The sequence below is a fragment of the Ursus arctos genome, unplaced genomic scaffold (genome assembly GCF_023065955.2).
Source record: "Ursus arctos isolate Adak ecotype North America unplaced genomic scaffold, UrsArc2.0 scaffold_24, whole genome shotgun sequence".
In the NCBI taxonomy this organism is placed as follows: Eukaryota; Metazoa; Chordata; class Mammalia; order Carnivora; family Ursidae; genus Ursus; species Ursus arctos.
The window spans coordinates 17,165,511-17,182,081 of record NW_026622919.1 but is presented as its reverse complement, the minus strand read 5'-3'; the positions used below and the strand labels follow the sequence as shown (position 1 = coordinate 17,182,081).

Sequence of the window (16,571 nt, the reverse complement as noted above, 5' to 3'; positions counted from 1 at the left end):
GGGGCTGTGTTTCCTCAGATACCTCATTGCCCATAGTCCATCCCGCGCTCATTCCAGTGAGAACATTCCAGAGACCAAACTAAGAATCAACTCCAGGTGCTTCTCCAGTCACCTCTGGGGATGACCGCATGTCATCAGTATCCAGTGTCCGGTACCTCACCAGCTGACCCGCTAGAATGACACCTTTCTAGGTTTCTGACTTAGCTAGCTCCCCACCATGTTACTCCTTGTAGACACTACCCCACTTTTAGAAGGACTTGAACACCCACCCATTTGTTGGATAATGTTGGTTGGCACTCTTGACACCCACTTCTATCCCTTTCTTTGCAGGTGCTGGAAGCCCACGAACCATATTTCACAGATTCCCTTGACAGCAGCGTTCTGCCAATAAAATGTACCTGTGTGAAATCTGGAAGGTGGAAAGGAGGTGGAGGCCGTTCTCTCCTCCTTTGCAGTAGCAGACGTGCAGGCTGCAGGTGGGACTCCATATTCCCACACTGGTCACCAGGCTGGGGACGGGGTGCTGCAGGGACCTCAGCGGTGGGTTCCCGAAGTGTCCTGACTTGTGAGTGGCATTGAATCGATGGAAAGCAGCTGTGGTACAGTACCTGAAAGCTAGTGGTGCGATCCCCCGCTCCCCGACATTCACCACCGCCAGTCCCCCAGTGGTGAGCACCACTTGTGTCTATGGACATCGATCATGACCTGAGCTGAAACCAGGAGTTGAACGTTTAACCAACTGAGCCACCCAGGCGCCACAGGAATGAGGAATTTTTGCCTTTTCTGTGGATTGTGCCGCATTATCCCTCGGAATCATGCAGCCCTGATCTGTGTTGGGTGAGGAAGGTGGTGGTAGGTTTGGTGCTGGGCTGTGCTGGAGAGATCAGGGCAGCACACGTCTGACCCTCAGTGGGGTCAGGAGAGGCTAGAGCGGTACGTGCAAATGGGTAAGTGGCCCCACCAATACGTTTTCTGAAATAAAGGCCTGAGGAGGGCTGTCTTGGGTAATTACTGCTCTCACACATCCTTCTTTACCCTAGCCCTCAGCCCCTCCCTGCTAGCTACCCAAGGGTTGGGTTTGTTTTTTTTTTTAAAGAAAACAAACCAAAAAAACCCCAGTGTGAATTATCCACTCGCTTGTAAGGGTGAGGAACCCCCTATTTGCCAAGACAGGGCACACATTCTGTGCGTGAGTTTGAGCCGTTGGGAAGAAAGACGGGCCTCAGCCCTGCAGTGGAGCTAGGCTCAGTGATCCGAATATTCTGGCACTGCCACAAGACCTTATGAGAGGGGCCAGAAATAGATGACCCTCTCCGGGCAGGAGGTCAAGTGTGTTGTGAATAACGTATTTGGTGAGCCAGGGGAGAGGGCTCCAGAATAAACTGCTAACTGATTTTAAGAGTCTACACCCCCTGAAGATGTGTTTTCCAGTTTCCAGAGACCGAATTGATCGGGAAACGAGGGAAAGACGCCCCTGCTCATCCTGCTTTCCCTGAACTGCTCTTGTAGAGGGACACTGGCCCCCACGAGGGATTCTCGCTTCAGTCCTGCTCCTCGCTCCTGTGGCCCCCGTTCCCTGGATATACGTGTTTAACTAGTTCCGTTTTGATTCCTTGCCACACCGCTAGAATTGGTTATGAATTTATACATTTTAATATGAGAAAAATAAGTACTTTACAAGCAATGCTGAGAAGCTGATATCAGAAAATAAACTTTGTAGGCGGCCTGAGGCAGGACGGGCTTACTCGGTGATGATCTCGACGGCGGTCTCGCTCTCGTCTCCTGGCTCTTCAGCCGAATCTGTGGCCTGAGCCTTCTCGGCTGGGGCGTCACCTTTCTCTCTGCGAAAAGAAGGAGAAAGCCAAAGGCTTTGACTCTGCAAAGAGCAATTCAACTTTTCATAATTTCCTCATCTGAGAGAAGAATCGTAAATCAGGTACCCTGGTTCCTTGTTGAAAATCTCATCCTCATCAGAAGAGTCCTTGTCATGTAGCTTCTGTGCCATGTTTTTCTTGCGTGTGGCGTTGAGAGGTCTGTACATGTCCCGAAGCCAAAGTGGCCGCCTTCTCCAGAAAAAGCCCTCCTAGAAAACAGAAAGGACGGTGTTCATTCTGCGTTTCCCCTGCTCTCTCCAGCCACGGGACTTGACCCTGCTCAGATTTACCTGATTTTCACCTTCCGTTGAGCACCTCTTCTGCAGCAGAGATCGAAAGAAGCCCCTTGGAGGAAACACACACACGCCATTAGCGATTCATGCCATGTTCCATGCCTCTCACAATGTGCATCTCTGGTCTTACTAGGGCACCTCCGTGCATAATCACAGGAAGCAAAATCACCACAGACCTGGCATCTTGAAAATAATCCCATGCGTGCTGGGCTTCCAGAATTTTCCCACTTCTGTCCCTAATGACCCTGCAATGTCTCTGGAGAGATCTCTGTATGTGGCTCGGCATGGAGCATAGGCAGGATTTTCATCCCGCTCACCTGGGCCCTTGTGTGCAGTGAACACACTGTGCAACGGCACAGCAGAAGCACCTTACTCTCTCCAGAAGCATTTTACATTGGTCCCCTACGTACTTAGTTTCCATAGGCATCATTTGCTGGGGAGGGGGAAGGAGAGGTGCTGCGATTTTCCTAAATACTGTATCCTACAAGTTGAATCGCACCAAGAAAATGCCTGAGTCCAACCAGCAAAGGTATCTAGCTCACTGACTTTCACACCGCAGGCTGTCACTGATGAGTGAGTGAGTCGTGAAATCAGCTTAATGGTCACTACCAGTGCTAAAACACAAAATATTCTTTTTGAATACAAACAACATAGAAAAAAATCAGAGTGTATAGTAAGTTTGTCTTAGAAACTGCCTATGTCTCTACGGTATGCGTGTACTGAGTCGTGACATCAAATGGAGCTCGCAGCCCAAGAACAGTGTAATCGGAGGAGGAGAGCCCAGCTTGGAAAGGAGCCATCCTCTGACACGCACTAGCAATATGACCATGGGGCAATTTACCTTCCCTTTCTTCTTCTCCATTTCCTTATTATAAAAGGAAGAGACCAACTATTATCTAAGGCCTCTACCAGTTACAATTCTATGGAGTCATAGGGGCTCGAAAACCAGGAGGAGGATGATGGAAGTTTTCCTGCCACTTTACAGGAAGGAGTCATATATTCTGCCTTCCATCAGCCCTGAAGACCAGCTGTCTTAGTCCAAGACTTTGTGGCCCTCCCTATCCTTTCCCCAGAGCCTCCGAGAAGGCCTCCGGCCAGGCGTGATGCTCACTACCAGCAGGAACAGTATTCTTTCTGCCTTTGGTTGTTTCCTGGGCGTAAAACAAGGGGATTGAAATAGAGAGGAGTTCTAAAATCTAGTTCTAAAATTCTACTTTAACAATTGCCAGACTAATATTTACCTTGAGCTTCCTTCTTTACCTTCCTCTGATGCTGTTCTATGAGAATAAATCTGTTTTGGAAGAAAACATGATCACAGTTACCCATCTCGATGACCACTGCCTCCAAATCTTTATTCATTCCTTTGTATTTTAAGTCTTATTTGGCCAGTGAGATAACTTTTTGGAGGACAGGAATTCGGTTTAATAGTCTTCTGACTCTTCCACAGTACCTAACTAGGGATCTTGTGTGCAGCGGGCAATATATTTTATTGACGGTTTTAGATGACATTCAACAGATAATTCCTAGTAAAAATTCTTAGAAGTAGAAAATGAAAGTGTCTACCAGAAACCTAAACAGGAGCATTGTTCTAAAGTTAAGGACAAGAGTAGGATGCCTATTATTCCTGCTACTCTTCATCATTGTTGAGGAGGTCCTAATCAATGCAATAGGAAAAATGAAGTATTGGAAAGGAAGAAACAAAACATATTTGCATATGAAATTATGGACAACCTAAAAGGCCCAAGAGAATCACCTAACTTCTCATTACTGAAGTATGAGAAGTCAATAAGATGGCTAGATACAAAATCAAGAACTCAACATGCAAACCACAATAGCTTTCCTACATTCCACAAATAACTAATAACGAGTGGAAGAATGAGCCCATTTACAATATCAGTAAAAGGCATAAAGTACCCAGGAATAAACTTATAGCAGAGAATGCGTAAGACCTATGAGATGAAAATATTAAAACTCTTCTAAAGGACATAAAGAAGAAATGAATACATGATGTGAGATACCATGTTCCTAGAGTATTGCAAAGATGTCAATTCTCCTCAAATTAACCTACAAATTCAAAGCAATCCCATTCAAGTCCCAGGATAGTTTTTTTTTTTTTTTTTTAACAAAAACTGGCCAGCTGACCGTTGGTGGCGAAATGGATGACAAGATCAAAGAGCAGGAGCTTACCTTACGAGACATCAAAATACATTATTATAAAGCAACTGGAATTAAGTACATAGTGTGATACTGGTACAGGGAAAGAAAACTGGATTGATAGAGTCCAGATAAAAAGAGCATTTTAGATGAGTGAAGAAAGAATGAACCATTCAATAAAAGATTTTAAAGTAACTGGATCTTTATGTAGGGGGAAAAAAGTTAGATCCCTTACCTCAACCATACCAAAAAACAAAACAGATTCTATACATATTAAAAAATATAAATAACAACAAATGTTATAAGAGTATAGAAGAAAACAGTATAGAGGCAACAAAGCCCTTATTAACAAGACCCACATCCCAGAAGGCATGAGGACAGGACTGGCAGATATGGTCCTTGCCCATCATTCTTCATAGTCCTGCCCCCTTCACCCCTGGGTTGTTGGTCTTCCTGTTGATTTATAAAACTCTCTTCATAGTAAATAAATTAATCCTTTCAGTAGCTTTCATTACATTTCAATGTTTCAAATATTTGCCAGTGATTTCATCTTTAAGGAGACAGAACAGTACAACAGGAGCACAGGCTCTGCAGTCGGGCAAAACGGGCTTCTGCTTTGGGTTTTGCCACTGGGGCCTTAAGCTGATTCCTCTTTTAGGTATCAAAGAGGGATGGTAATATCATCCTCACAGGACTGTGGAGATTAAATCGGATATGGAAAATTCTTCTTCCTATGCCTGGCATGAATCAGTGCTAAGTTTGCTAATGGAGTCACAGACAAGATGATCAAATCTATCAAAGGTTTCTTTTTCTTTTTTTTTTTTTTAAGATTGTATTTATTTATTTGACAGAGAGAGAGACAGCCAGCGAGAGAGGGAACACAAGCAGGGGGAGTGGGAGAGGAAGAAGCAGGCTCCCAGCAGAGGAGCCCGATGTGGGGCTCGATCCCAGGACTCTGGGATCACGCCCTGAGCTGAAGGCAGACGCTTAACGACTGAGCCACCCAGGCATCCCTATCAAAGGTTTCTGCCTGTGGTGTCAGGTCAGAAAGCTCTTTCCCATCACAAGATGATAAAAATATTGCTTCTGTTTTCTTCTAATAGTTTTATGGGTTCTTTTTTTTTTTTTTTTACATTTACTGAAATGTTTGTTTTAAGGTGAGAAATGGGGATCTGCTGCTATTTTCCTCCCAAATAATGAAGCAGTTGTCCTATTACCATTTACTTATTTTCCTCCACTGATTTGGATACTAAAAGGTAACATTTCAGAAGTCCTAGTAACACATGGGTCTGTCTATTGCTGGACTCTGTATGCTACTTCAACTAAATATTAGGCTGCCTTATTCCTCGTTGAGAAGTTGACATAATGCGTCACCTCTCTTCCTTTGCACACCATTTTGTCTACTACAGGAAAAACACTGCATGGTCTCTGTGCTCAAAAAGCTTATCATTGAAGTAGGGAGAGGAAATAACGAAACCACATAAATACAAACACGAGGCTAAACAACATAGAAATTAAAAACAACAATAGCAATTTATAGAACTTCCCTAAAAGCCAAAGGCCACATGCCACTTGGAGATGCAGAGGGTACTATCTAGATAATGGCCAATTATTTATCTTCCCAGAGACCTTGGTAAGCTGACCCCACACCAGTTCCTAGCCTCCTGGGCTCAGAAATCAGAGCCTCTGTCCTCATCAAAAGCGAACTCACTTCTTCAGAGGCAATCTCATTTTATCAATGCCCAAGGATTGATCAAAATCAGAATGCCAGGTTACGACTTGACAAAGAGAAATCTGTTCCACAGATAGGGCATCTGTGTCTGCGTGATTGGGAACTACCTCCTGCGGACACAGGGCTCTGTGGCAACTACCTCCTGCGGACACAGGGCTCTGTGGCACGCTGAAGCACAACTGGAAGGGTACTTGGTGAGAAGAGAATTAGAAGAAAAGTAACCAGCTGAATCCAGTGTTTGATGGAAATGACTGAAGTAGCCAGATCCATCCATCTCCCCCACAGGCACAGCCTCACTGGTGGGCCTGGCTCTCATTTGCTGCCTGAGGTGCCGTCCCTACTCTTGGGCAAGACTAGGATGGGCACTGCCCATGGTGGTCTCCTCCTCACCATTTCTACGTTTTTACCAACTACTGACCAACTTCCCAAAGACAGACATGTTTCCTTTTAGCAGTTAATGTATCTAGTCAGGTTTTACTCAAGTCTGATAAACCAGGAAGCCACTTGAGCCTTACATATCTCTGCTCTGCTCCATGTGTTGACCTTGGTGTTTCTCTCCTGGGAAGCTGCCTTTTAAAAAATTGTTTACCCCATTTTTGTTATCAGGGGAGGGGAATGCATCACTGTGGACCCTAAGAAATGGTGACAAATCTCACAGAAGGACTAGGACCAGGGGCACTGGAGTATTCAGGGAAGTCTTTATAGAGAAAGATGAACTTGAGTTTAGCTTTTGAGAGATTCATGGTACTTCCATAGACAGAACAAATTAAGGGAATTTCAGGTGGGCAAAGTCACCGACAAAAACAGGAATGGGCATGGGGCGACTAGGGCATGGTGAAGGGCTGTTTTGGCTGGAATGGAGGCCTGCCACGACAGTAGAAAAGGTAAACAAGGTAAATTAAGTTGGATTGGTAGGATAGAGTCAAGACTGTCAACTTGTTAAATCATTCTTTTAAAAAATGTTAGCGCCTGCCTGTTGGGAAAAATAAGAATTCATTACAGGATTGAAGAAAAGGTAAACAGGCAAGCTCCAGGAACAGGCGAGTATAAATACGACACGCTCTGGAGGAGCCTGATGCAGGAGTTTAGCCGCAGCATTTCAACCGAACCTATTCACACAACACCTTACACCGTGGAGGAGAAAGCTGCTAGGTAAATCTAACTAAGCCAGATGGTGACACTTTTATCTGTAAGCCATGTCCTTTCTTCCAGGATGACTGATAGCTCCAGGAGGGTGGGGACTTTATCTCTCTCATCATTTCAGCCAAGGAAAGAAGTCATGGTAGTCTGAGAGTGACTGGTAAGTACAGCTAATCGACATAATTTTGAGTTGAAGAAATGTTACTATCATGTCATCTCTGGCCTTCTTAAACTTAATGTCTCAGAACAGTCTAATGGCTTGTTGCCTTGGTTACCATCCACAGATCTCCTGGCAGTGGGGTTCCTTTAAAATTCCCCGGAATATACTTTGCAATGAAAGAACAAAGCATATCTCAGTCCTCCAGACTGAAGAGGAATATCAAGTAGTAGTAGGTGGGAAAGTGGCTTTGATTTTCAGTTTGTGGGTTCCGAATCTATTATAAAGATAGAAGATACTCTGGAAATCTGAATTAATGGTTGTCCTTACCTCAATGAGACAGAAAACTATAATCAAAATCATCACTACTACAGTCACAGATATTGCCAAGATGAGTTTGTTGTTATAGCCATAACCTGGAACTTCTTTTGTGAGCTAAAAAAAATAAAGAACATTTTTTTTTTTTAGAAAACAAAGAGACGGGATGAAAGCTAACTATTCTTCAGCTACTCTAAAACCCCATTCTTTCAGATGAGTGGCTTACAAGTTCTTAAGGAACACACCAAATCTAATGTGTTATGTAATCTTATCATCAGCATTTTCTTCAAAAATGTATTTATCTTGTATGTTAGTGCCTCTTCTCGTCTACCCTGGGGATAATGGCACTATTCTCTAAATGAGCAAAAGGGGCATGTCACTATCTCGGCCAATGTCACCTGGCCAAGACAAGACCCAGACTAGCAGTCCCCTGGTCTTCGTCCTTGGGTGCTTTCATGGCATGTCCTAAACTGACTCAAAGTCCAGATCCCATGTTTTAGGAGTTTTCCTCACCTCACTGGACTCGTGCCCTCTCTGTTCACTCTGGACTTCTGTGCTTTCATTGATATAGTTCTCAGTCTTCCATTGGTCCGTATCCCACTCTGCCTTGGACACCTTTACTTCTTGCTGCTCACTGAGCAGCTTCATCAGGAGGCCTGTTCTGGAGATGAGCTTGGCACAGGCCAGCTGCACGTGGGTTTCGGAGCAGTCCATTTTCAAAGTCCGGATAACATGAGAAATGAGCCTTCTCACATCGTTGTTTGGGATGAGGGACCGTAGCTGCTGGTTTAGCTGAATTTCAAATAGGTCACCTGGGGCTGAGAGCTTCTCGATGGTGAAGCCTGTGGGCTTTGGGGGCAGTTCAGTGCCCACATTGTGGTATTCCCATTGTGTTTCATTGGTTTGTTTAACAGTTGGCATAAAGTTGTCTGCGGTGGCCACAGAATGTGCACTGGAAAGATTCTTATTGTTCCTGAATTCAGGGAGGGTTTGTCCTGGCACAGTCGTGTTTCCTGTAGAAATAGGTTCTTCAAAAACATTCTGTGTAGTAGTGTTTTCTACAGTAGTGTTTTCTCTAAAAGGTTCTGAAAGAGTAAATAATTCTGGAAAAGGATTTTCCTGAGAACCCAGTTCTCCTGAAGATGAAAAATCCTCCCGTGAAGGGGAATTTATGAGGCTCCTGACTGCAGAGAACGGAGGCCTCTTTGCAAGCATCAGTCTATTACTGACAGGACTTTCCTTTCTGAATTTTCGATTCAGTTTGGCCTTGGGTGCTCTGTGGACCACACGCGAGCGAGTTTTATTAAAGAGGTACTTTTTTCTGGAATGTGAGACTGGTTTGGAAGCCTGCATATTCCTAACTCTAGCATTTGCGTCCTCTAAAACAAAAATGGTATAGGTTAAGTCTTTTGATTTGTTTTTCACCTCAGGTAGGGATTTTGGAGCGGTGGAGGCAGAGGACCTGCCTAGCAAGTATTGTTTCAGGAAAGAAGAGACTGCTGCCTTGTGCTCCTCTATGAATGAAGGCTCCGTATTGAAGGAGTCTCCCACTAATTTCCTGGGCCTCTGCGCCATGTGAAGCTGCTCCAGCTCCCTTGGGGATGGTCTCCTGAGCCTTGTTTCTTTGGCCATGTTCTCCACAAACGGCTGGGCATTCTGTTTCCCCTTGTTTCTCTTATTGCCCATTTCTTTGAAGTGCCTTTTCCGTAGGCCCTTCGGGCCCTTGATGACCTTTTTCACTCTCAGCATCTTTTTCCCTACACTCTCAGTCTTGGCGAGATTCTTTTCCTGTGCTTGGGCAGTTTCCAATTTCTTTGGAAAGATTTGACGTTTAAATTTGGGACCGAAAAGGCCGGAATGTATAAGCATGGCCATTTTTTCTTTCTTTTTCACCTCATCAATTTTTTCTTGAATTTCTGCATCTAACAAATTTTCCAGAAAATAGAGTTTCCTCAGTTTATTTTTGTAAGTTGAATTGTTGGGTACAGGTTTAAGAGAAGGGTTCCCTGTGTTGTTTGCCAAGGGACCCACAGGCTTTTCTCCATCTTGCACATTTGAAAAGAGAAGTTTAATGAATGGTAATAATGTTGATTCTACATCTTCTAGATTTCCCTCTGAGAAATAAGGCAAAATGTAATTCAGCGCACTAATAACATCACTTTCATCATTAAAGTCTAGCTGCTCATTCATAAAGGCTAAACTGACGCCATTTTTGTCTGAGGATGCCTTCTCCGGCTCAATGGTCAGCTCAGTACTGGTGCTCTTCTTCCGGGCTTTCAATACCTTCATGAATGATCCTTCCGCATTCCTTATAGATACTTCTTCATCTGTCAACAAAGAAGAGACTAGTTTTGATAATGAAAGACTGATAGTACAGCTTTTTCTCAGTCCACAGCCATACATCCCAGCCAAATAAATTAAGAATCAGCAAATATTTGAGCACCATTTAGGGAGGAGACAAACTCAAACTTGAATCTATGATTGGCAACAACAAAAGGAGAAAAGGGTATTTTTTGAAAAAGCGGCTATTTACTCAGAACTTTCCATAGTGTGAATAACTGTATTTGGGATTATTTCATGGGTCCCCAAGGCCCAGCTGTCCAGTATTTAAAAAAAGTCAAGGTTCTGGAAGACACTCAGCTAAACTGTGTGCAGATCTACTGTGACTCCTGGCATTCATATACCCCATCCTGTCCTGCTCCAGATGCGGAGGGTGTGTGAGGCTTCCTCCTTCCACTTTTCAGCGTGCTTGTGTTCTTGCGGCCATCACAGATGTCCATGACAACACCCACTGTTTAGCAGGTCCTCATCTGGACATGTCCTCTCTACCTACCCACCAATTCCTTTGCTTGGGCCCTGCTCCCATATATTGCAGCTCACCTAACATAAGCTCTAAACAGGAAAAAAAAAAAAAAACCCACTATGTCCACCCTGGCTCTTTGCTTAAATGTGGGCAGGGATCTGGGGTGTAGGTTAAGAGATTTCCCAGGTATGAGAGATATGCCAATGTAGAATGTTCAGTAAATCAGTGGATGATACTTGAGGTTTTAAAATGCAGAAGGGATGAAGAAATTTTTGTCAGATGCCTACTTCACTTTCATTTCCTCTCATCTCTGATATTTCTAGCTTTACTTAGGGAACCATCCAGAGCTTCCAACTACCTGAAGGTCAAGTGTTCCGCTTGTGTACATTGCACAACATTGTGCAGCTGGGTTTCTTTTCCAGAAGAATTAGAAGTATTTTTAGTGGTGGTGGTGAGGGTCAGAGGAGGAGATAATAAGGGTCATGAGAAAGGAGGAGCAACAGGCCTTGCAGAGAGCCCAAAACGAGGCATGTGAGTGCTGGGCTATAGCACTTAACACCTCTGGATCACAGTTTTCCTCACCTTTAAAAGAAGATTAAACGTGCCTATTCTGCCCACCTCTAAGGGAGAAGGGAGTAATATAATTGGTAAAAAATTGTTTTGAAAAATAAGCAATACTGTATTTACAGAAGTAGCAAAGTGTTATTTCTGACATACCCTAGATCACTAATAGGGACCCATATTCCAGCTATCCGGGTGCAAAAGCACATTTTGGAAGTCATCAAGTGGTGCCAATAAAACATAGTATACAGAAAAGTACTTAAAAGCACCTGAGTGTTTTAGGACAGAAAAGCTTAGGATTCAGAACAAGTTCAGAGTTGGACAGTCCAAGAAGAGAAGAGCCCCCTCTATCCATTAGAAGGTAGTAGCTTCTGGTTAGGGAACAGAAACTCTCAGGCTCTGAATAAAACTTTTTTATAAATCAGCATCACTTTTACTCTTATAATATAACTTGTAAAAATAAATGAAATAAACAAAAATACATCTCCACCTGTCCTATAAGACAAAGGGCACCTGAGATCTAAAGCATATAAAATCAGTTTACAAACTGTGATGCACTATATGAACAAGTTTTCATTTGGGGGTGATTAATTTAATAATGTAACTGAGAATCTGACATTTAACAAAGGAGTAGTTCTTAGAAATTTAGGGTGGCTCAAGCATACGACTCTTGGTTTTGGCTCAGGTCACGATCTCAGGGTCATGGGATCAAGCTTCCGCACTGAGGTCCACACTCAGTGGGGGGGTCTGCTTGAGATTCTCTCCCTCTGCCCCTCCCTTGACATGCTCTCTCTCTCTCAAATAAATAAATAAATCTTTTCTAAATAAAAAGAGATTCGGGAATTTGACTCTGAATGAATAAAAATAATGCAATGACATCTTAGTTAAAAATTTTATCATTGATTAAAAATTTAAAAATAAATAAAATAAAAGTTTAAAAATTTATCATGAGGCAATTCAGACTCACCACAACGTGTGGCATTTGTCAGACATTCACTCTCACAATGCAGCTTGACTGTCTTGCAGACAACCTCAATATTATTTTTGAATTGGCAGAGACAGCAGGCCATACGGCTAGGTAAAATCCTATAAATGTAAACACAGAGAATTAAATTAGTGATAAAGGAGTTACTTGAGTAGGTAGAAGAGGCAGGCCAAGGGCATCACAGCGCTGTGCAAAAAGGAATTCTTGAGGCATATGGCCTGGATGGTTGGGCAGGGAACAGTTGGCCAATTGCTGCTCTTGAACATTGTAAATAAATAGATAGAAGGACAGAGGTGCCCAACAGAAAGGTAAGGATGGTAGGGGTTATGGTATGCCTAGAATAAGACGGAGATGAGAACTGGTAAATTACATATTTGATAAAGGACTTGTTTCCAGAATATATAAAGAACCCTCAAAATTCAATAATATTAAAGCTGAAAGACAAATAAGCATATGAAAAGATATTTGACATCATTAATCATAAAGGAAATGTAAATAAAAGCCATACTGAGATACCACTACACACCTATTAAACTATCTAAAATTAAAAAAACACTTACTATAGCAGGTATTAGCAAAAATGTGAAGAAAATGGAACCCTCATACACTGCTGGTGGGACTGTAAAATGGTACAACCACTGTGGAAAATAGTTTTTTAAAAACTTAAACTTACACTTACCTTATGAACCAGCCATTCCACTCCCAGGTATTTATCCCAAGAGAAATGCAAGTATGTATCCATACAAAAACTTGTACACACATATTCACAGAAGCTTTAATAGCCCAAAATTGGAACAACTCAGATGTCCATCAAAGGTGAGCAGATAAATTGTGGCATACCCATATAATGGAATACTATTCAGCAATAAAAATGAATTATTGATATACATAACAACATGAATGAAACAAAATAATCATGGTGAATGAAAGAAGCCAGTTAGAAAAGGGTACCTACTGCATGATTCCATTTATATAACATTCTAGAAAATGCAAACTAATTCTTAGTAACAGAAAGCAGATCTATGGTTACTACCCAAAGCGATCTACGGATTTAATTTAACCCCTATCAAAATTCCAACAGCATTTTTCACAGAACTAGAACAATCATAAAATTTGTATGGAACTACAAAAGACCCTGAATACCAAAGCAATCTTGAAAAAGAAAAACAAAACTGGGGGTATCCCAATTCCACACTTCAAGTTATATTACATAGCTGTTGTAATCAAAACAGTATGGTACTGGCACAAAAATAGACACGTAGGTCAATGGAACAGAATAGAAACCCAGACGCAAGCTCACAATTATATGGTCAATTAATCTTCGACAAAGGAGGCGTGAATATGCAATGGGAAAGACAGTCTCTTCAACAAATGTTGTTGGGAAAATTGGACAACTATGTGCAAAAGAATGAAACTGGACCACTTTCTTATACCGTATACAAAAGTAAACTCAAAATGGATTAAGGACCTAAATGTGAGATCTGAAACCATAAAAATCCTAGAAGAGAGCACAGGCAGTAATTTCTCTGACATTGGCCTTAACAACATCTTTCTAAATATGTCTCCCGAGGCAAGAGAAACAAAAGCAAAAGTAAACTATTGGGACTACACAAAATAAAAAGCTTCTGCATAGTAAAGGAAACAACCAACAAAGCTAAAAGACAACTTACTGAATGGGAGAAGATATTTGCAAGTGACATATCCAATAAAGGTTTAGTATCCAAAATATATAAAGCACTTATACAACTCACCACCCCCCCCCAATAATCCAATTTAGAATGGGCAGAAGACATGAACAGACATTTCTCCAAAGAAGACATACAAGAGTTCCTGGGTGGTTCGATCAGTTAAGCATCTGCCTTCAGCTCAAGACATTATATCAGGGTCCTGGGATCAAGCCCCACATGGGGCTCCCTGTTCAGCAGGAAGTCTGCTTCTCCCTTGCCTTCTGCCCCTCCCCTCCGCTTGTGCTCGCTCTCAAATAAATAAATAAAATCTTAAAAAAAACAAGAAGACATACAGATGGCCAACCAACATATGAAAAAATGCTCAACATCACTCATCATCAGGGAAATGCAAATCAAAACCACAATGAGATATCACCTCACATCTGTCAGAAAGGCTAAAATAAAAAACACAAACAACAAATTTTAGTGAGGATATGGAGAAATAGGAACCTTGAGCACTGTTGGTGGGAAAGCAAACTGATGCAGCCACTGAGGAAGACAGTACAGAGCTTCCTCACAAAATTAAAAATAGAACTACTCTATGATCCAGTAATTGCACTTCTGGGTATTTAACCAAAGAATACAAAAACACTAATTCAAAGGGATACAGCACCTCTATGTTTATTGCAGCATTATTTACAATAGCCAAACTATGGAAGTAATGTTAAGTATCCATTGATAGACGAATGGATAAAGAAGATGTGATTCATATATATAAATAATGGAATATTACTCAGCCATAAAAAAGAATGAAATCTTGCCATCTGCAACAACATGGATGGAGCGAGAGAGTATAATGTATGTGAAGTAAGTCAGCCAGAAAAAGTCAAATACCATATGATTTCACTCAGAGGTGAAATTTAAGAAACAAACAAAAATGAACAAAGGAAAAAGAGAGAGAGAAAGAGAGAGACAAATCAAGGAACAGACTCTTAATTATAAGGAACAAACTGATGGTTACCAGAGGGGACAGGGGGTGAGAGGAAAGGTGAAATAGGTGAGTTCATCAAAATTTAAAAATTAAAAACTTTTGGTCTTCAGAGATAGAACAGAATGAAGACAAGCCACAACCTGGGAGAAATTTGCTAAACATTTTTCTGAGAGAAAGGACTTTTTCCAGAATAGATAACATACTCGTAAAACTCAACAATATGTATCCAATTAAAAAATGGGTTTGGGGGCACCAGGGTGGCTCAGTCGGTTGAGCGTCTGACTCTTGACTTTGGCTTGGGTTATGGCCTCAGGCTTGTGGGATTGAGCCCCGGGTCAGGCTCCATGCTCAGTGGGGAGTCTGCTTGAGATTCTCTCTCTCCATCTCCGTCTGCCTTTCCCCCTACCACACTCACTCACTCTCTCTCTTGCTCTTTGTCTAAGATAAATAAATCAATCTTTAAAAAAAAGGAAAAGAATAGAAAAAATGGATTTGAACAGACACACCATTTAAAAAGATATCTGTACATGAACAGACACTCAACATCATGAGTTATTAGAGAAATGCAAATTAAAGCCACAATAAGATACAGCTACAGACATACCTACAAGAAAGTCTAAAAATTTTTTTTAACTGAAATATAAGGTGAAGATCTCATACACTGGTGGTTGGAATGCAAAATGGTACATCCACTTTAGAAAACAGGTAAGCAGTTTTTTGGTTTTGGTTTTGTTTTTTAGAGAGAGAGCATGGCACGTGCATATGAGTGGGGGTGGGGGAAGAGGGACAGGGAGAGAGAGGATCTTAAGCAGACTCCACATTCAGCGTGGAGCCCAACTGGGGGCTGGATCTCACGACCCTGAGATCATGATCTAAGCCAAAATCAAGAGTCAGACACTTAACTAACTGACCCACCCAGGCGCCCCCAGGTAAGCAGTTTCTTTAAAAGTTAAATATACATTTAGCATATGATGTAGCAATCCTACCATTAGGTATTTTACCTTCCCCAAAATGAAAACATATGCTCACACAAAGACCTGCATGTGACTGCTTTTAGCAGCTTTATTCATAACTGCCAAAAAACTAAGAACAACTCAAATGTCCATTAACTGATGAATGCATAAATAAACTGGCGTAGCCACACAACTGGAATACTACTCAGCAATAAAAAGGAATGAATTGTGGATAGGAGCAACAACAAGGAGGAATCTCAAAGGATTATGCTGAGTGAGAGGAGCCAATCACAAAAGACTGCACACTGTATGATTTCATTTATAAGACCTGGTGGAAAAGGCAAAGCTACAGGGACAAAAATGAGGCTAGTGATTGCCAGGGGCTGATGGTGGGAAAAGGGGACTGACTGCAAACAGAAATGTTCTGTATCTCAAATGTGGCGATGGTTACATGAGTTTGCCAAAACTCATCAAACTGTATACTTAAAAAGAGTACATTTTATTAAATGAAATTATACCTCAATAAATCTGACTCCAGAAAAGAATAAAACAAACCTAAATAAACAACTAAGTGAAAATAAACATAAGAAAAATCAACTTACAGTTTTTCCAATTCAAGGGTCATCATGAGGATGCTCTCAATTGTTGAAAGTGACACCTGGGTTGTTCCCATGTCTCTGAAGGAGAAAGCCCAAACGCGCATGGTACCGAAGACAAAAATTCTATACTTAAAAAGATACTTAACAACATGATTACTTAAATTCTGTCAAGCCAGCTCAAGAGTTAACTTTCTAGGGACAATAATTTCAGAGAACTCTTATGGAAGACATTTAAATTTATGTGCATCATGAAATTAATCACCTTGGTGATGAACAGTACAATCTCTTTTTACCATTATCCTACTTCTCATTCTCAATTGCACCCAACTCTCTTGATTAGTCTT

At 41.8% G+C, this 16,571-nt stretch overlaps 1 protein-coding gene across 1 annotated transcript in view; it reads right to left on the bottom strand.

Annotated features, from left to right (window-relative positions):
• Positions 1-1,675: 1,675 nt before the first annotated feature.
• Positions 1,676-16,571, bottom strand: part of LOC113265672 (titin-like) — a 46,895-nt gene continuing 31,999 nt past the window's right edge. The window contains exons 7-14 of the mRNA XM_057318215.1: positions 16,231-16,305; positions 12,000-12,118; positions 8,182-9,995; positions 7,681-7,785; positions 3,409-3,458; positions 2,165-2,219; positions 1,941-2,083; positions 1,676-1,841 (exon numbers count right to left, since the gene is read on the bottom strand). Of these exons, the coding sequence (XP_057174198.1) occupies positions 1,742-1,841; positions 1,941-2,083; positions 2,165-2,219; positions 3,409-3,458; positions 7,681-7,785; positions 8,182-9,995; positions 12,000-12,118; positions 16,231-16,305 (2,461 nt within the window). The 3' untranslated portion in view covers positions 1,676-1,741. The remainder of the gene's footprint in view (positions 1,842-1,940; positions 2,084-2,164; positions 2,220-3,408; positions 3,459-7,680; positions 7,786-8,181; positions 9,996-11,999; positions 12,119-16,230; positions 16,306-16,571) is intronic.